The sequence below is a fragment of the Mangifera indica genome, chromosome 11, assembly GCF_011075055.1.
Source record: "Mangifera indica cultivar Alphonso chromosome 11, CATAS_Mindica_2.1, whole genome shotgun sequence".
NCBI lineage: Eukaryota > Viridiplantae > Streptophyta > Magnoliopsida > Sapindales > Anacardiaceae > Mangifera > Mangifera indica.
This window is the reverse complement of record NC_058147.1, coordinates 7,841,168-7,860,982: the sequence shown is the minus strand read 5'-3', so window position 1 is coordinate 7,860,982 and position 19,815 is coordinate 7,841,168. Positions and strand designations below refer to the sequence as shown.

The following is a 19,815-nucleotide window of genomic DNA, read 5'->3' as shown; positions in this document are numbered from 1 at the left end:
AGCACGACAATAGTATAAATAATAAGAGATAGGGATGCGCATAATTTGGTTCAAACCGTAAAACTGAACTAAACTATTAAAAAATTTTGATTTTGTTTATAAAATAATTTGGTTTAATACAAAGTGATTTAATAAGGATGAAAAGGTGTTTTTGGTTTTTAAAAAATAATAAGAGATCAGATTTCTAGACGATTTTCATCAATCCGTGCCCTGAGAGGAAAGGGGGAGAGGCCGAGAGGGAAAGATAAGAAGGGAGAGAGGAAAACCGATAGCTGAAGATGGCGGATCATCGTCAAAGAAAAGAAGAAAAAAAATCTAAAATAAAATTATTATTTTTCAAACTTTGGGTGAAAATATTACGATATTTTTAAACCTGAGGGAAGAACATGTAATAAATCCTTAACTTTTTAAATTTTCTAAGTAAATTATGGTTTAACCCTAATTTTAACTGAGATTTTTAATAAAAATCATCTCATGGATAGGTGTTTGAATTTTTAAAAGTTAGAGAATAGTAAAACTTTAAGATATCATTATACCTTGAGTGGAAACAAGTCTTTTGGCTTAAGAGATTTGACATAGACTTAGATAAATCACGTAAATAAATGTGATTTTTGACAAGAGGGAAGTGTTGTTTTATAATTCACATAAAATAACAAATAACATTATATATACTTAATTTTATATATTCGATTAATTATTAAAATAATATAATATCATGTGATTAAATATTAATTTATTTTTAATTTAAAATTAATTAATTATATAATAATATATTATTTAAATATTTAATTTGATATTAAAAGCTAAATGTATATGATTTTATCGTTTATTTATTAATTCTTTTGGGTATGGTAAATGAATATATAACAAGGAAATCTATATGATAAATCATGATGGGCGCTGTGTGCGACGTTATAAGACCTTCCGCCCAATCTCTCCCCTTCTCTCCTTTTTGTCCCTCTTTTTATCTACCTTTCTAACTGATTTCCCACCCCACTACCATACAGATCTTAAAAATTTTAGCCTTAGCCCTCACATTCTTTTTCTTTCTTTTGTAGCACCTCCATGTTTCCTAATGGACACCCGATAAGGAAAGTGATCATAATAAAATCTCATAAGGAATCTTTCAACAGGCCAATCAACTGTTATATTATTTAGTCCTGTTTCACCTTATCAGGACGAGGCGGCTCTGGCAATAATTGCCAGGGAGCGAGGCCGGTGAAAAACCATGGCCAAAATTCAAAGCTCCAAGTATGTCTTCTGTTTAGTTTCTTCTTTGATTCTGAATCTCATCTCCATCAGAAATCTTTATGTGGGTAGCAAGTGGAATCTCAGTTGGAGCAGCAGAGCAGCAAGAGAAGCTGAGACTGTCGCTGCAATCTCATGTTCCGGCCATGGCAGAGCTTACTTGGATGGGATTGTTGTCGACGGCGAACAGCCAGTTTGCGAGTGTAATTCTTGCTACTCCGGCCCTGACTGCTCTCAGCTTTTGCCTGATTGTGCTGCTGACGCTAACGAGTACCTCTTTCTGTCTCTCTTTTTATTTTATTATTATTTTTTTTTTTTCAAACAAGGAATCCTATGGATTGTCTTTTTGGGTGGAATCAATCAAACCGAACAGGCAAACTTTGGGTATAATCAGCAGCCCCACATCCACGGAAGGAAGAGTTTGTTCATGAAATGTTGCTAGGCTCAATATACATCTTTCTTCGTTAGCCTAGCCGATATAAAAAAACTAAGAATTTAAAAATCAACTAAATAAGCAGTGAAGTTTCGGTTTATAAGTGAGATGAACTCGTATGTTTGAGAGACAAATCAATCGAAAAAAGTCAATTTGATCACTAACATTTTGTTTTTTGCAGTGGGGATCCGTTGTTCTTGGAGCCTTTCTGGATGCAAAATGCAGCAAGCAGTGCAATCCTAGTAGCAGGATGGCACAGAATGAGTTATACATATGCAGATCTCTCTGTCATCTCTCAAGAGCTTGAGAGGCACATCCGAAAACTCCATGCCGTTGTGGGAAATGCAGTTACAGAAAATAGATTCATCATTTTTGGTGCCGGGTCAACCCAACTCCTTAATGCTGCTGTCCATGCCCTTTCTCCTGATAACTCCTCCTCACCTGCAAAAGTTGTGGCTACAATTCCTTTTTACCAGGTTCGCATTCGTCCGAACCCATCGAATTTGTATTCTCTGAAAAGCATTTTGCAAAAGCCTGATGATGTATTATTTCTTTGGTATTACTTTGATGGTTTCCAGGTTTATCGAAGGCAAACAGACTATTTCCAATCAGTCGATTTTCAGTTCTATGGAGATACATCTCTATGGAAGAATACTTCAGATACTGGGAAGAATTTGATTGAGTTTGTAACAGCACCAAACAACCCTGATGGAAAGATGAACAAGGCAGTTCTTCAGGGGCCAAATGTCAAACAAATTTATGATCATGCTTATTATTGGCCTCATTTTACACCAATTTCAGCTCCTGCAGATGGAGATGTTATGATTTTCACTTTCTCAAAGATGACTGGCCATGCTGGCTCCAGGCTTGGGTAACAAGCAAAAATTGCTGCTCAATATGCAATTCTACTTTCTTCATAAGCAAAAATATACATATTCACTTTAACTACACAAATAGATACATATTTGATGTGTGTCATCATTTATTTTGAATTAAAGATAAATAAACATTCAATCACATAATGACACACATAAATATGTACCAATTTATATATTCAAAGTGGATACTCATAGAAATTCTCCTTTCTTTAGGCTTTTATTCAAATTCAATAAATGCTAGTTGTATATTTCATTATAGTTTCATCCCTAACGAAAACTGTGCAGGTGGGCATTGATAAAGGAAGAGAGTGTGTATGAAAGAATGACAACTTATATGAGTTTTAACACCATGGGGGTTTCTCGGGACAGTCAGCTAAGAGCATTGAAGCTTGTGCAAGTAGTGCTGGAAAACAGAGGAAAGGAGATATTTGAATTCGGATACAAAACAATGAGGAGCCGGTGGGAAAAGTTGAGCAAGATTATATCACTATCAAAGCGATTTTCTCTCCAGGAAATTGCTTCTCAGAATTGCAACTTCTTCCACAAAGTCAGGCCAGCTTCACCGGGTAATTGTTCTTAACACTCTTCGTTCCAAGCTCTTCCAGATATAGTTTATAAATCAATAACCCTAATTTCAACATTTACGCATAAGTTATAAAACAATGAAGTGAAACTTTAGGCTTATAAGAATACTGAAATGTCATACAATTTCAATCCGTAGACCTCCCACAATTATAGCCCTTGAATGACAACTTTGAAAAAGTAAAACTATATTATATTAATTTCATGTGGTATGTAGTCAATATATGATAGGGTATTAAACTCTATCAAAAATCCAATATACTTTAAACTTACACTAATATGGTCTACTAGATCATAATATTTTAGTATATTGAGTTTATTTTTACTAATCACTTAAAGCCCATATTAATATTAGTTTATATCAGGAATTTTTCTCTTATAGTTATCCGGCAAGTTGAGAGATTCCATTTTCTAACAAGTTGATAAATGTTTGATCAGCTTATGCATGGTTGAGATGTGAGATGGAAGAAGACAAAGATTGCTATGAGGTTCTGAGAGCTGGAAAGATTGAAGGACGAGAAGGTAGCAAGTTTAGTGCAGAAGATAGGCATGTAAGGTTGAGCCTAATCAGAAGCCAAGATGATTTTGATATGCTGCTGCAGAGATTAAACAAATTAATCTCAGAGGAAGATGGTGATAATTACAAAACTATGTGAAGAAAATTTATGTGAACAGTTATCAGTTGATTACAAGCTTCCTCTTGTACAAATAAGAATAAATTTGAAAGCTGGTCATGTCTATTGACCTACATGCTTGTTCCTACCCTCTTCCTCCTCTTGTATTAAGTATTCAAAACAATATTATAAAAATGACTTTACATTTAATACAAGTACAATTGATACTATAATTATAATTAGGGCAAAAGAGTATTTTTTTTAATCCAAGTTTTAGTTCAATCTTAAAAATATATTCGTAATACATGAAAAACTTAAATATCCTTCTATCTTTGAACTGTCATTAAATATGAAAGTACAACTGTTATTTAACAATAATATTAAAAAATATATAATTTTATCTCATTTTTCTTCTCAAGTTTTAACAATTAATATTTCACCTCATATTGAACTTTGAGAAGTGACTTTTTTTCTCCCAAATCCTTAAATTTTTTTTTCACCCCTCCTTCTACCCACCGACAACCAACATAGCTTGTTGTTGGATGACGAAGCTTCGTCTATTTTCTGGATGACACTCATTATCTAAAGTCGTCTTTTGAATGACTTCGTCTTATTCCTCTATTGTTAGTTCTCCGTTCGTTGGAGAAAGTGATTAGATTTCAAGTTTGGTATCTTGGGAGAAAACTGAATTTTTTAAAACTTAATATAATTTTAATTATTTTAATATACTAATAAAATAATAATTTTATTTTTTAACCTTAAAAAAAAAATTATCGTTTAAGAAAAAACCACATACATTTGTCATTTCACCTTATAATTAAGATTAAAAGTAGCCAACGACTAATCACTTATTTTTATCCATACATTAGAAATTTCTATATATATATATATATATATATATATATATATATATATATATATATATATATATATATATATATATATAATGAATACACAAAATATTATTTTAAAGAGTTACCTTGTATAGAGGTTTGGAAATAGGTGTCAATCGGTTGTTAACTTTTGAATTGTAGTTCCAGATCATAATCAATGTGGGGTGATCCGATTATGATAGCTTTATTCATGGCCAAAGGACTTATCCCCATCCAAGATTTTGTCAAATCCCAATCTTCTATAAATTAATTTTTAAAAACCCAATATTTGTCTTTATATTAAAATTTATCATTTAGGTTAAGGGTAAAAATATTATTTACCTAAACATATTTTAAAAACTAAAAATTTATCACATTTTTCTCTTTAATTTAAAATTTTAATAGTTTTTCTTATCTAAAATTTGAAAAATGACTATTTTTCTCTTAGGAATTTTTTTAATCACCAAAGACGGTAAAATTTGTCATCTCAAATTATAGAAAAATAATTACTTTTCAAACTTTAAGTAAAGAAAAATTTTTATATTTTTTAAATTAAAAGGAAAAAATATGATATATTTTAATTTTTTTTTTACCTTTAACACTAATAATAAATTTTAACAAGGATAGATATTTAGGTTTTTGAAAATTAATGGATGTAAGTTTTAGATTTTACCAATCCTTGGGTGGAGCCAAGTCTTTTGACCTTTATTCATTCATATTTAGATAAGAAAATTTATAATTTGGTAATTTCAAAGCATAGTGTTTATGTATACAAGTTCTTATGAATCAGCAAATAAATTGCCCTTCAAATTAAGAGAAGCCTGCACTTAGGTAACCTAACGGTGAAAATGAACATGATCAAGGAAGGTCAGTAAGAATTTTTATTAAATTTGAGAAAAGACAATAATTGATAATTCTAAGACCTTTGGGATTTTGTCAAGATGGCTTCTTAAACCTTGAGGGAGAAAGACAATAATTGACATATGTTATTCAAGTATCTTCGTCTTCTTTGGTGTTGGGCTCCTTTGCCTCTACATTGAAATTTTTTTTTTTTATTAAGGAGGAATCTCACTTTTTTATTTGAGTAACAAGGAATCTCATTTGATTGGATCCTCTCTTTGAGATAATATTAATCACATCGAATAAGTTAAACTCTGAATCTAGTGATTAATTTTATATCCACTGAACTTACATTGGATTAATTCCCTTTCATGTTTAGGCAAATGATATGAGCTTCCAATTATGACTTTATTACCTTTGTTTGTCAAAATCTAAAAAGGTCTCAGGAAAAGGGTGTTAAAGTCACATACTGAGCTCTAGAATTCTAAAAGTTTTATCATGTGCATGGAATTGAAGATAATTGGGTTGTCTTTTAGGAAATTGAACAAAAGTTTTAGTTCAAACCATAAAATTGAACAAAACTGTTAAAAAATTTTGGTTTGGTTTAATACAAAGTGATTTGATAAGGATGAAAAGGTGATTTCGGTTTTAAAAAAATAATAAGAGATCAGATTTCTAGATGATTTTCATCAATCTGTGGCCTGAGAGGAAAGGGGGAGAGGCTAGGAGGGAGAGATAAGGCGGGAGGGATGACGACCGACAACTGGAGTTGGCAGATCGTCGTCGAAGGAAAGAGGAAAAAAATCCTAAGGTGAAATCGTTATTTTTCAAACTTTGGGTGGGAAAATTACAATATTTTTAAACCTGAGGGAAAAACATATAATAAATCCTTAACTTCTTAAATTTTGTCGTAAATAATAGTTTTACTTTTACTTTAACTGAGATTTTTAATAAAAATTGTTTCTTGAATGAGTATTTAAATTTTTGAAAGTTAGAGAATAGTAAAACTTTAAGATATCACTATACCTTGGGTGGAAACAAGTCTTTTGACCTAAGAGATTTAACATGGATTTAGATAAATCACGTAAATAGATGTGATTTTTGACAAGAGGGAAGTGTGGTTCTATAATTCACATAAAATAACAAATAACATTATATATAATTAGTTGTGTATATTCAATTAAGTATCGAGATGATATAATATCATGTGATTAAATATTAATTTATTCTTAATTTAAAATTAATTAATCAGATAATAATATATTATTTAAATATTTAATTTAATATTTAAAACTAAATATATATAATTTTACCATTACATAATTAATTCTTTTAGCAATGCTAAATGAATATATAACAAGGAAATCTAAATGATAAATCATGATGGGCGCTGTGTGCGACATTACAAGACCTTCCTCCCACTCTCTCCCTTCACTCCTTTTTGTCCCTCTTTCTATTCTACCTTTCCAACTGATTTCCCATCCCTCTACCATACAAATCTTAAAAATTCTCCCTTAGCCCTCACATTCTTTTTCTTCCTTCTAGCAGCAGCTCCATGTTTCCTAATGGACACCCGAAAAGGAAAGTGATTATAATAAAATCTCATAAGGAATCTTTCTATAGTCCAATCAACTGTTATATTATTTAGTCCTGTTTCACCTAATCAGGACAAGGCGGCTCTGGCAATGATTCAAAAACTATGGCCAAAATTCAAAGCTCCAAGTATGTCTTCTGTTTAGTTTCTTCTTTGATTCTGAATCTCATCTCCATCAGAAATCTGTATGTGGGTAGTAACTGGAATCTCAGTTGGAGCAGCAGAGCAGCAAGAGAAGCTGAGACTGTCGCTGCAATCTCATGTTCCGGCCATGGTAGAGCTTACTTGGATGGGATTGTTGTCGACGGCGAACAACCAGTTTGCGAGTGTAATTCTTGCTACTCCGGCCCTGACTGCTCTCAGCTTTTGCCTGATTGTGCTGCTAACGCTAACGGGTACCTCTTTCTGTCTCTCTTTTTATTTTATTATTATTATTATTATTTTTTCAAACAAGGAATCCTATGGATTGTCTTTTTGGGTGGAATTAATCAAACCGAACAGGCAAACTTTGGGTATAATCAGCAGCTATGTAGCACGGAAACGGAAATGTGAAAACATATTTTTTTAAAAATATAGGAAACGGAAACGTGGGGAAACTTATAAATATGAAAATATAAAGGTTTTTTTATAAATATTAAATTTTTTATAACAAAAACACATAAACTTGTGTAATATAAAAATAAATAATAAAAAAAGAACGAAAAGAAATAATACTATAAAATAGAATCTTAGAACCTATTATAAATTGTTCTTGAATAAACACATATAGATATTTAAGAAAAAAACAACAATACACATCAATCTATATGATATGTTGGGAAAGAGATGAATAACACATCGAAGAGTAGAGAGGAGATGAATTCAATATGTGATTTAAAGACATTTTTGGTTTGAAAATACAAAAGATATATGTTTAATCGATTTCACGATTTTTCTTATAAAAGAAACATGTTTCAAAATTTTTCAAAAACTTCAAAATGACCCGAAACATTTCTTACAAGTTTCAGAGAGTTTCGAAAATGGAAACGTTTCCGAAACGTGGAAACGCACCCCATTGTAAGTTTCCGTGCTACTTTGATCAGCAGCCCCACATCCACGGAAGGAAGAGTTTGTTCATGAAATGTTGCTAGGCTCAATATACATCTTTCTTAGTTAGCCTAGCCGATATAAAAAAACTAAGAATTTAAAAAGCAACTAAATAAGCTGTGAGTTTTGGTTTTATAAGTGAGATGAACTCGTATGTTTGAGACACAAATCAATCGAAAAAAGTCAATTTGATCACTAACATTTTGATTTTTACAGTGGGGATCCGTTGTTCTTGGAGCCTTTCTGGATGCAAAATGCAGCAAGCAGTGCAATCCTAGTAGCAGGATGGCACAGAATGAGTTATTCATATGCAGATCTCTCTGTCATCTCCCAAGAGCTTGAGAGGCACATCCGAAAACTCCATGCCGTTGTAGGAAATGCAGTTACAGAAAATAGATTCATCATTTTTGGTGCCGGTTCAACCCAACTCCTTAATGCTGCAGTCCATGCCCTTTCTCCCGATAACTCTTCCTCACCTGCAAAAGTTGTGGCTACAATTCCTTTTTACCCGGTTCGCATTCGTCCGAACCCATCTAATTTGTATTCTCTGAAAAGCATTTTGCAAAAGCCTCTGATGATGTATTATTTCTTTGGTATTACTTTGATGGTTTCCAGGTTTATCAAAGGCAAACAGACTTTTTCCAATCAGTCGATTTTCAGTTCTATGGAGATACATCTCTATGGAAGAATACTTCAGACACTGGGAAGAATTTGATTGAGTTTGTAACAGCACCAAACAACCCCGATGGAAAGATGAACAAGGCAGTTCTTCAGGGGCCAAATGTCAAACAAATTTATGATCATGCTTATTATTGGCCTCATTTTACACCAATTTCAGCTCCTGCAGATGGAGATGTTATGATTTTCACACTCTCAAAGATGACTGGCCATGCTGGCTCCAGGCTTGGGTAACAAGCAAAAAATTGCTGCTCAACATCCACTTTTACTTTCTTCATAAACAAAAATATACATATCCACTTTTAACTACATAAATAGGTGCACATTATTTATTTTGAATTAAAGATAAATGACCATCATGATGAGACACATAGATATGTATCCATTCGTGTATTCAAAATGGTTACTCATAGAAATGCTCCTTTCTGCACACTTTTATTCAAATTCAATAAATGCTAGTTGTATATTTCATTATAGTTTCATCCTTAACGAAAACCATGCAGGTGGGCGTTGATAAAGGAAGAGAATGTGTATGAAAGAATGACAACTTATATGAGTTTTAACACCATGGGGGTTTCTCGGGACAGTCAGCTAAGAGCCTTGAAGCTTGTGCAAGTAGTGCTGGAAAACAGAGGAAAGGAGATATTTGAATTCGGATACAAAACAATGAGGAGCCGGTGGGAAAAGTTGAGCAAGATTATATCACTATCAAAGCGATTTTCTCTCCAGGAAATTGCTTCTCAGAATTGCAATTTCTTCCACAAAGTCAGGCCAGCTTCACCAGGTAATTGTTCTTAATACTCTTCGTTCCAAGCTCTTCCAGATATAGTTTATAAATCAATAACCCTAATTTCAACCCCTACACATAAGTTATAAAATAATGCAGTGTAACTTTAGGTTTATAAGAATACTGGAATGCCATGCAATTTAAATTCGTAGAGATCCCACAATTATAGCCCCTGAATGATAGCTTTCAAAGAGTAAAACTATACTGTATTGGTTTCAGATGAGACGTAGTCAATATATAATAAGGTATTGAACTCTATCAAAAGCCTAATACACCTTAAGCTCACACTAATATGTTCTACTAGATCATAACCTTCTAGAATAGTGGGTTTATTTTTACTAATAATTTGAAGCTCATATTAATGTTAGTCTATATCAAGAATTTTTCTAGGGAAATTATAATAAATGTCTAAAACTAAAGAGTGTTAAGTGACATTGTCCAAAATCCAAAAGATTAAGCAAAAATGCCCTCAATTTGAGAAATGACCAAACTGCCGTTATATATAAACCCACATTTCTGGTGGATTTACTATTCAAATTCAGAGAAAATTTTGATCTCCCACGGGTCTCCCACGAGTGCAACGAGTTTCCATTTTTTCTGTTGACTTTTCGTATTTTTCGACAACCGAAAATGACAAATAAGGATAGTACATCATCTCACTTCTTGTTTGAATCAATTTATTATTAGGAGTATTGAGATTTGAGGGAGATTTTGAGGTTTGAATGTTTAGGATTCCGATTTTTGAACAAGACATAAAATGTTTTGATTCTTGATTGTTTTGCTAGAATTTCTTAAGGGGTTTTGTGTTATTGGATGTGTAGATTTGATTTGTATTGAAATTAGAGGCTGAAATGATGATTTTTGGCCGGAAGATGGGTTAGATCTGTTGGTGCTACGGTAATCTTCCACGGGTGCTCGTGGGGTGGGGGAAAAATTTAGTGTTTTCAAAATCTTAGGGGGACGGGGAAAAGGGGGAGATCTATGGGGGTTCGTGGGAAATTTTACACTGAACTGTGAGGCAGTCCGTGAAAACTATGGGTTAGGTGGAAATTTACTTTTTTTAAACTATAGAGTCTGTAGGAGATTAGAAAATTGATAAGGGGTCAAAGGAAAATTATTGGATCTGTTAAGAGTGGAAAATTTATAAGGGGGTAAATTGATATTTTTCACACTTAGGGTTTTTCAACGTGTAGCTTTTGAATTTTATATCCGTTTTTCCTATTTTAGGGTTTTTTTTTTATATGTAGTTTTCAAATTTGACATCCGTCTCTTTATTTTTGTACTTTTTTAGACATGTTTTACGATGTAATTACGAAATTTCAGATTGATTTTTTGGTTTTCTCGTTTTTAAGCTATTTGAACGTATAGTTTTCAAAATTTAAATCAGTTTTTTCAGATTTTCAAACGATTTTTTTATTGTTGACATTCTAGGGTATTTCAACGTACAAAATTAAAATTTCAGTTCCGATTTTTGTTATTTGAGGATATATTGATTCGTATTTTTCAGATTTTTGAGTGATTTTTCGATTGTTAACATTCTAGGGTATTTCAACATACAGAATTCGAATTTCAGTTTCACTTTTTTTATTTTTGTCATTTTAGGATATATCGATTCGTGCTTTTTAGATTTTCAAGCGAATTTTCAGTTGTTGACATTCTAGGATATTTCAACGTATACAATTCGAATTTCACTTCTATTTTTCTAATTTCTACCATTTTAAGATTTTTCGTTTTTCACATTCTAGATTATTTCTACATGTAGATTTCAAATTTCATTTTCATTTTTCAATATTTGTCAGTTTATGATATATCGATTCGTATTTTTTCATTTAACCCCCTATAATTATCTTAAACTTCATTTAACACTTTTGTATGTTGTATCAAAATATATCTATTTATTCTTAACATGTTATTTAAATCCTTTATATATTATGTAATATTAAAATGTCCCTTATATTTTTCTAACACTTTTTAACTCCTAAATTATTATCAAATATCCAAATACCCCTTTTATATGATATACAAACTAGATTTAACAAATAAAATTAAGTTTTGAGTTAAAATTCATATAAATACTTTTTTTTCATGAATTAATTGTTTTCGACTCAAATTCAAAAATGCGAACTTCTTTCTTCTGAACGAACCCATAGTAATTGATATTAAGTAAAAATGAGAGTGAGAGTGAATGTTTAAGTGATATAAGAAGTGTAAGTAATGAGAGTGAGAGTGAGAGGGCTTATATAGATGTGGTGAAGGGTAATTTTGGTATTTAAAAAAAATATGGTGTTTTTGCTTAGGAATAGAAAAAATGGGTATTTTTACTTAGAAATAGGAGAAATGAATATTTTTGCTTAATAAAAGGATAAAATGGGTATTTAATATAATTTCCCATTTTTCTATTATAGTTATCCGGCAAGTTGAGAGATTCCATTTTCTAACAAGTTGATAAATGTTTGATCAGCTTATGCATGGTTGAGATGTGAGATGGAAGAAGACAAAGATTGCTATGAGGTTCTGAGAGGTGGAAACATTGAAGGACGAGAAGGTAGCAAGTTTAGTGCAGAAGATAGGCATGTAAGGTTGAGCCTAATCAGAGGCCAAGATGATTTTGATATGCTGCTGCTGAGATTAAACAAATTAATCTCAGAGGAAGATGGTGATAATTACAAAACTATGTGAAGAAAATTTGTGTGAACAGTTATCAGTTGATTTCAAGCTTCCTCTTGTACAAACAAGAATAAATTTGAAAGCTGGTCATGTCTATTGACCTACATGCTTGTTATAAAATGTTTGTACTTTGCACTACAATTATATATTTCCGATGCCACATTACTGGGCTCTCATTGTCTGTGGACAATTTGACAAATAACTATGTTCGGCTGTAAACCAATCCTTGTCGGTGAGCATTGTAATATAGCATTCTTAGTATTTATAAGTTATAAAAAGATTACAACTACTAGGGTTAGGCTCGAACCGAGCCCGAAATGAGCCGGGCTTAGTCGAGTTTGAGCTACTCGTCAGATTTTCTAATTAAAATTTTTGATACAAAACGACGTCGTTTTGACTAATATATATTAAAAATGATGTCGTTTTGATAACGAAAAACGAGCTGAGCCGAGCCGAACCGAATTCGAGCCCGAAATGAGCCGGCCTTAGCGGAGCTCGAACTCAAGCCACCCATATATGAACCGAGCCAAGCTCGAGCTTGAATCCAGCCCTAACAACTACATGCATTTTATTTTATTTTATAATGATGTTATATGTATAATTTTTGTGCACAAAAAAATTACACAAACTGATGTGACAAATGTCATATGTTAAAAGTATCTGCCACATCAACGTCATTGTTGGAGACTAAAGAGTACCACATTAAATAAAAATAACATAAGTGAGTGGTATATAAATGTAATAGATTAAATTTTAGCACAAACTAATTAGTTTTGTATATGGGTTTCGATCTCCGCATTTATAAGTGCAATATATTTTTACATGGTATTAACCTATGATAGTTGCACTTAAGAAAGAGTGTTAAAGACTAAAGAGTCTAACATCAAATAAAAAATAAAAGTGTGTTAGAGTGAACCTTAATACAAGGTAATTGATTTTGTATAATATGAATTTGTATAACCCAATATATTTTTACAGTCACATAAGCACCATATCCGTATGTATAATTTTTTTTATGTACAATAATTATTAGGACTGGATTCGAACTGAGCTGGCTCGAGCTCACTTCAAACGAGTCCGAAATGAGCCAACCTTATACGAGCTCGAGCTCAAGCTATTCGTCAAATTTTTCAATTAAAAATTTTGATATAAAATAACGTCGTTTTAGTAACAAAAAATTAGTCGAATCGAGTTCGAGCTTGAGCTCAATTATAAGTAAACCAAGCTAAACTCGAGCTTAACTCGATTCGAATCTAGTCCTAATAATTATGCATATAACATTATTGTTTATTTTATCCATAGTCACAGGCTTAAGGAGGGTTATGAGTGGTCTACGGACTCTTCTTGAAATTAAAAAAAAAATTTCAATATTATTCTAAAATTTATATTGACTTTGGTAGATTTTATTATTTATAATTGTTATTTTTATATTTTATTTTTATTCAACTTTAACTCCTTAAATTTTATCTTTGTACTCATCATTATCCTTAGTGACAACATGTAATTAAATAAAATGATTGATTGTTTTTTATTTTATTTTAAAATCACCTGATCATATATTATCACATTAATTTATATTAATAAATTAGTAAATTTTATTTATACATCTAACATTATTCTTATTAGAAAAAATGTGAACCATTAGTCTCATTAAGGTTAGATTCGAATTGAGCCAATTCGAGCTCAGTTCGGTTTATATATAATTGAACTCGAGTTTGAGCTCAAGCTCGTCCAGCTCGTGGAAGTCAAGCTCAAACTCGGCTCGAATTCAGTTTGACTTATTTTTTGTTATTAAAACGATATCGTTTTAATACATATTTGTTAAAACGATGTCATTTTATATTAAATTTTTTAATAAAAAAATTTAACGAATAACTCGAGCTCGACCAAGCTCATATAGGATTGACTCGTTTCGGGCTTATTTAAATTGAGTTTGAGCTCCAGCTCAAACGAGTTCGGTTTGAGTCTAACCTTGAGTCTCATAGAAGTCTTCGACATAACGAAACAACTCAAAGGGAGAAAACAAGTAGCGTTAATGATACAAGGAAGGTGATCAATGAACAAAATTTCACCGAAAAAAGAACTGTTTGATCTACTAAATGTTTAAAAGTTGGTTATTGATTAATTCATCTTAATCTAAAAAGTAACCCAATACAAATTAAATATTTTGATGGAAAATGCAACAAAAATATATAATTTGATAATGAACATTACAAAAATTACTTTCAAAATTAAAATTTCATCAGCTTTTTAAAAATGATTTCACTCTAAATGATGATTTGTCATATAATGTGATTCATAATTTGTAATTAAGAAGTAAAGGCTTGCATTTGAGATATGCAACATTACACAAAATTCTTCATAATTTGAATAAAATAAAGGTCAAAGGACTTATCCCCATATAGAGTTTACTCTTTTCTTAAGTTTTTCATTTGTTATTTTTAAAAAACTCAAAGATCTATTTATTGTTTATTAAAGTTAATTAAATTCGTTAGTTTTAAAATTTTATCATATTTCTCCTTTAAACTCTAAAAATTTACAATTTTCCTTCAGACTTAAGTTTTGAAGAAATTATATTTCCCTTTGCTAGGTTTAGGGTTTCTTCGACGACGAACTCTCTCCCTTCTCTAATGATGAACGTCTTCACCTTTGATGAAGATGTTTTATTTTCCTCTTTGGACAAAGATAATTCATCTTCATCTCTAACAAAAATGTTTGTTGCCGAAGAAGTAAGAAAGTTTGCTGACAGAGGGAGAGGTTGTTGGAGAAGGGAGAGAGTTTGTCATCAGAGAAACCCTAACTTAATAATAGGAAAATATAAATTTTCAAAACTTAAGTTTGAAAGAAAATTGTTAATTTTTAGTATTTATGGAGAAAATAGAAAAATTTTTTAATTTTATTGATCAAATGATAATTTTATCCTTAGAACTCCTGAATTTTATTAAATTTAATAATTTATGGGTGAATATTTAGATTTTTGAAAAATAACAAATAAAAACTTGAGAAAAAAAGTAAACCTTGGGTGGGAATAAGTTCTCCGGCCTAAAATAAATAATAACAATTCCTAAATTTAAATTGAATGATTGAAAATAAATTTAAATTAGGGTTTAACCGTAAAAGATCACCTTAGGCCCAACCCAAAAAAAATTAAAAAAGAGAGAATTGTTACAGTACGCCGTTTTGAAAACATATCGACTTACCTTCTTCGGTCTTTACTCTAATTCACTTGCTGCCACTTCTGTTCAGCCCTCTCCGCCGTCGCCATCGGGAACCTCCGCAACATTACTGGTGATTTTTCTTCTACAAAATGTCTCTTATCTGTTTGTTTCCCGATATTTTTTTTGAAATTCATATTTATTAATGATTTTTCAATATTTCTATTTTGTTTGTGAATATATGTTTCTAGTTGTTTGTGTTTATTTAATAAACTGCGACATTGGATAATGTATTCTTGTTCTATTGAAGTTTCTGGATTTGATTACAAGGTTATTGTGTTTTAATAATGCCTAAGTAGAGTACCTGTCTGGGGATTTGATGGTGTGTGTTTGAAAATCAGAGTTTCAGATCTGAATTCATGTTGAGGGCTCAAAAGTCAGCTTCTTGAATGTTGTTTCCATGAATAAATTCTGTTAGGTTCAAGTAAATGGAATGTCTGTTGGTAACCACTCAAATGCTCTGTGTTTTGTGCAATTCTGCTGTTGTTTTTAATTGATTCTCTCTAAAAATATATAGTAACATCTTTAGGCTAATCCCATATTGATCAAGTACATAACAGATACTCATTCCACATTGCTTGGGAATGATGAAAGAAAATCGATTAAATAACCCATGAGCTCTTAAGTTGTGTCAAGACACGTTTTTAGTTATAAAATCCAACAACAAAACTGTGATGAATTATGTGTCCAAAACGGATGTTACAAATGATATTGTTGCCATAGTGGGACAAATTTAATAGAGGATATTGAGTCTGATAATGGGGGTGAATGTAAAACACTAGGCAAATCTCAAATTTGGTAGCTCTTAAACTGTCAAGACACTTTTTAAATTATAAAATCCAAAAACAAAACCGTGACAGATTATGTGTCTAACAGTGGACCAGGATGTTACTTATAGATTTGTCAACCTTAATTATATATGTCACTTTATGTTCAAATACTGTGTAGAAATTTTGTCTATTTTGTTTTTCCATAGCTGGTTAATATGAAAATCAGGGCAGGGGTATCCCCTATGTTGGTAGAGATTATTTTTGTGTTTGTTGTTTTATGGAGATGAGCGGATAGAGAATTAGTTATTTTTCTTGCTTTTCTTTTCTTTTTTTGAGCTAATTATATTTTTGTTATCACGCTTAGATTTTTAATAAATGGAGTGAATATCATCATTATTGTAAAAAAAAAAAAAAAAAAACCACAATGTTTGGAAGTGAAATTACAATTTGATCCTTATTATTTTATTTTTCAAAATTTTCCTATAACCTCAAATTAACAAAATTAAAAATAAATTTTTTAAATATCAAAATTACATAAGAATCCACTTATATTCCTTTGCACCCTCTTCTTCCTTTTTTTCTAGTATCAGGCTGGGAATGATGACAAATGATAATAGTAGTTACACTAATAGAAGTATAGAAAGGTTTATTAATGACATATAATTATATGTTTAGGGTGAATTATAATTTTTGAAAATATTTGGGGTGCTAACATATTTAGGGGATTTCGGAAATTCGGAAAAAAGTTTAGGGTGTTTTTGAATTTTAAAATTTTTATTACGCCCCTCTATAGTTTCAAAAATGATGTTTACACCCTTAAAGAACTATATAGAACACAATAAATTAGGGGTGTAAATATCATATTACAAAATATTGAGACTATAATAGTTATTTCAATATATGTGAGGCGAATATCATAATTTTGAAGGAAGGCATCGCGAGTAGGGTTTTCAATAGATTTTTGGGATTGGTTTGTGAGTTTTAATTTTTTTAAGGGTTAAATTATCATATTTAAAATGGTTGGGTTTGATTTGTAAATGAGTTATTTTTAAATTTTTTCCAAATTAATGGATGGTAAAACTATCACTTTGCCCTTAAATTGTTAGTTTTTGAAATAGAGTTGTTTGATTTTAGGTGAGAAAACATTATTTATGTCATCTAAGGGTTTTAGGCCAAACCGTAGGTGGAAAAATGTAATTTATTCATTTAATTATTTCATATAACAGTAATAGTCTTTTATTGAAAATTGAATTTTATTAGTGGTTAATTTTCATTCCTCTCTAATATAATTTTTTTATGGTTACATATAGCCCTAAATTTCATAATATATAAATTTATAAGTTTTTGGGTTTAACACAGGCAGGAGGGTTTCTCTTCTTCAGTAATCTGATCAGCACGGGACCAAACTACCAAATCTCTCTTTCTGCCCTTTTCTAATTCTAGTGTCCCTTCATATTGCGGGATATTTATGATGATTGGTTTACAGAATTCAGCTGGGCTACTTTCTAATATCAGTCAGCGACTCCTTCAGACTGTTACCGTGAGTTCTCCACTTATGCACTAATTCTTTGACATCCAAGTTGATTCTGTTTTCAGAGCTTTAGGCTGTGTCATACTTGCTGGTTGTTGTATGGTTTATATTATTCTGTGTTTAGTTTGAGGTTTAGGGTTAAAAATATTGAGAGTTGGCTTTTCTGATCTCTCTTTTCTATTATTGGGTGTGGGTTTTTATTATTTTCATTATTTTTTTGGGGTACTCCCGGTAAACAAAGTAACAGAAATGTTGTGTTGCTTGTAATAGCATGTTTATTTATTTTGAAAGTAATTGATTGTTAAGATTCTAGATCTTGAAACTTTTCGTGTGGATTTCTTTAGCTTAATGGTTTTTTAGGGTTTATGTGTTTATGTAACATTGTATCAGATATTGTTTGCTTGCTAAGGAGCTGTAGGAAAATATTGAGTTATTGATTTCTTCTGGCATAATTTCTCAGCCAGAATCTGGGGTTTATAGGATGTTCCATAGATAAATTGTTTTTGTTTTATGTCCTCTTAATAGACCAAGTATGATAAAGTTGGCACTAAATTATTTACCAAATATGTTTTATGTTTTTACTTAGAGGCATGAAAAGTTCTAAAACATGATTTAAATAATATCTCAATAGTTTTATCAGGCACAAAAAGACCATAGAGCGGAAGCTTTTTCCAGTTTCAATACCAGCAAATTTATATGGCATTCCATAGAATTTGTTTTCATTTCCACAAGCCCTGCAACAACAAAATGGTGTCACTATATTATGTTGGCCTTATCCTCTGTCCGTACCCAATTATTTATCTGCTCTACTGCAGTGCATTCCATAATCCAAACTAACTGTTCAACTAAGCTTGGTTGAGTTTTTATTTTAGTTAGTGGGTCCCAATTGATATATCATCTAAATTCATTCTCAAAACATTTTGTACAACAATATGGGGATTATGGTTTAACACAATGGTGTTATCTTATTTTCTTTAGTCTCGTGGTCTACGCTTTCAATGCCTTCGTGTGGGAAACACAGAGATCCCAAATGACAAGAGACTTGAAATCTCACTTCAGCACATTTATGGAGTAGGTCGCTCTAGAGCTTGCCAAATCCTCTGTGAGCTCAGCATAGGGAACAAACTTACTAAGGATTTAACTGGAGTGGAGCTCAACAGTCTTCGTGAAGAAGTTTCAAGATACTTGACTGGAGAAGATTTGGTTAGCTTTCTCTTCTGCTTCTACTTTAAATAAGGCTTTTCCTTGTCATTATACATTTACTTTTGTGTTTTCCAGAGGCGGTGCATTAAAAACGATATAGGGAGATTGGTGGACATACAATGCTACCGTGGGATTAGACATCAACAAGGCTTGCCTTGCAGAGGACAACGAACCAGCACAAATGCCAGGACACGGAAGGGTAAGAGGGTTGCAATTCCAGGGAAAAAGAAACCCACCCGTTAAATCTAACAATTGATTGTTTTGTGCAATCAGAGAATTTGGATATGCATAAGATTTGAGACAGATTAGTGTTTTATAGGTTGATTAGATCCTATTCAAGTTTTCCCTTTCTTGGAAGTGCCTTTTGTTACTTGTTGAACATAGAATTTGTTTCTGGTGTTTCCAGATGTGACTTATTTGTGCTTTTCCCTGCATAAATTTAATTTTGCAGATTAACATTTTGTCAATTGGGACATCTTTTTTCATGTTATGTTCTGTGATAGATATAAATGTTTGAGATATTACTAATATTGTACTGCATTATTCAGATTAATCCATGATGAAATTTAAAATTTTTGTTTCACATTAGATTTTAAAATTAATCAACATCATAAAATTATGGCTTGCTTTTCATCATCCAAATTATTATCATTGAAGCTGTTGTCAAATAACATATACTCAGATAACTTTGATCAAGATTGAATACATGAACCAAGCACCACATTACTCTGAAAATTGCCGCAATTGAGCCATAGGCTGCTTAAGAATAGGAATTTGCTCTCTGGAAAATGATCACTCAAACCAATTCCACGTCTGA

General features: G+C 31.5%; 3 protein-coding genes across 3 annotated transcripts; all 3 read left to right on the top strand.

Annotated features, from left to right (window-relative positions):
• Positions 1–1,162: 1,162 nt before the first annotated feature.
• On the top strand, positions 1,163–12,450 carry LOC123229837 (tryptophan aminotransferase-related protein 4-like). The gene is made up of 6 exons (XM_044655818.1): positions 1,163–1,237; positions 7,176–7,456; positions 8,364–8,658; positions 8,763–9,055; positions 9,329–9,609; positions 12,074–12,450. Exons 1-6 carry the CDS (start codon positions 1,229–1,231, stop codon positions 12,289–12,291), a joined length of 1,377 nt encoding a protein of 458 aa, XP_044511753.1. The 5' UTR covers positions 1,163–1,228; the 3' UTR covers positions 12,292–12,450.
• Positions 1,192–3,970, top strand: LOC123229836 (tryptophan aminotransferase-related protein 4-like). The gene is made up of 5 exons (XM_044655817.1): positions 1,192–1,518; positions 1,863–2,157; positions 2,260–2,552; positions 2,845–3,125; positions 3,580–3,970. The coding sequence occupies exons 1-5, from the start codon at positions 1,229–1,231 to the stop codon at positions 3,795–3,797; spliced, it is 1,377 nt and encodes a 458-aa protein (XP_044511752.1). The 5' UTR covers positions 1,192–1,228; the 3' UTR covers positions 3,798–3,970.
• A 2,962-nt stretch (positions 12,451–15,412) lies between the features above and the next one.
• Positions 15,413–19,465, top strand: LOC123228904 (small ribosomal subunit protein S13, mitochondrial). Its single transcript, XM_044654395.1, has 4 exons — positions 15,413–15,567; positions 17,624–17,804; positions 18,774–18,998; positions 19,074–19,465. Exons 2-4 carry the CDS (start codon positions 17,733–17,735, stop codon positions 19,239–19,241), a joined length of 465 nt encoding a protein of 154 aa, XP_044510330.1. The 5' UTR covers positions 15,413–15,567; positions 17,624–17,732; the 3' UTR covers positions 19,242–19,465.
• The last annotated feature ends 350 nt before the right edge of the window (positions 19,466–19,815 follow it).

Coding starts and splice junctions, on each gene's coding strand:
- LOC123229836 (XM_044655817.1), top strand. CDS start 1,229: ATGGCCAAAATTCAAAGCTCCAAGTATGTCTTCTGTTTAGTTTCTTCT. Junction 1,519..1,862: donor TGTGCTGCTGACGCTAACGA/GTACCTCTTTCT, acceptor TGTTTTTTGCAG/TGGGGATCCGTTGTTCTTGG. Junction 2,553..2,844: donor CATGCTGGCTCCAGGCTTGG/GTAACAAGCAAA, acceptor AAAACTGTGCAG/GTGGGCATTGATAAAGGAAG.
- LOC123229837 (XM_044655818.1), top strand. Junction 8,659..8,762: donor CTACAATTCCTTTTTACCCG/GTTCGCATTCGT, acceptor GATGGTTTCCAG/GTTTATCAAAGGCAAACAGA. Junction 9,056..9,328: donor CATGCTGGCTCCAGGCTTGG/GTAACAAGCAAA, acceptor AAAACCATGCAG/GTGGGCGTTGATAAAGGAAG.
- LOC123228904 (XM_044654395.1), top strand. CDS start 17,733: ATGATGATTGGTTTACAGAATTCAGCTGGGCTACTTTCTAATATCAGT. Junction 17,805..18,773: donor GACTCCTTCAGACTGTTACC/GTGAGTTCTCCA, acceptor TATTTTCTTTAG/TCTCGTGGTCTACGCTTTCA. Junction 18,999..19,073: donor ACTTGACTGGAGAAGATTTG/GTTAGCTTTCTC, acceptor TGTGTTTTCCAG/AGGCGGTGCATTAAAAACGA.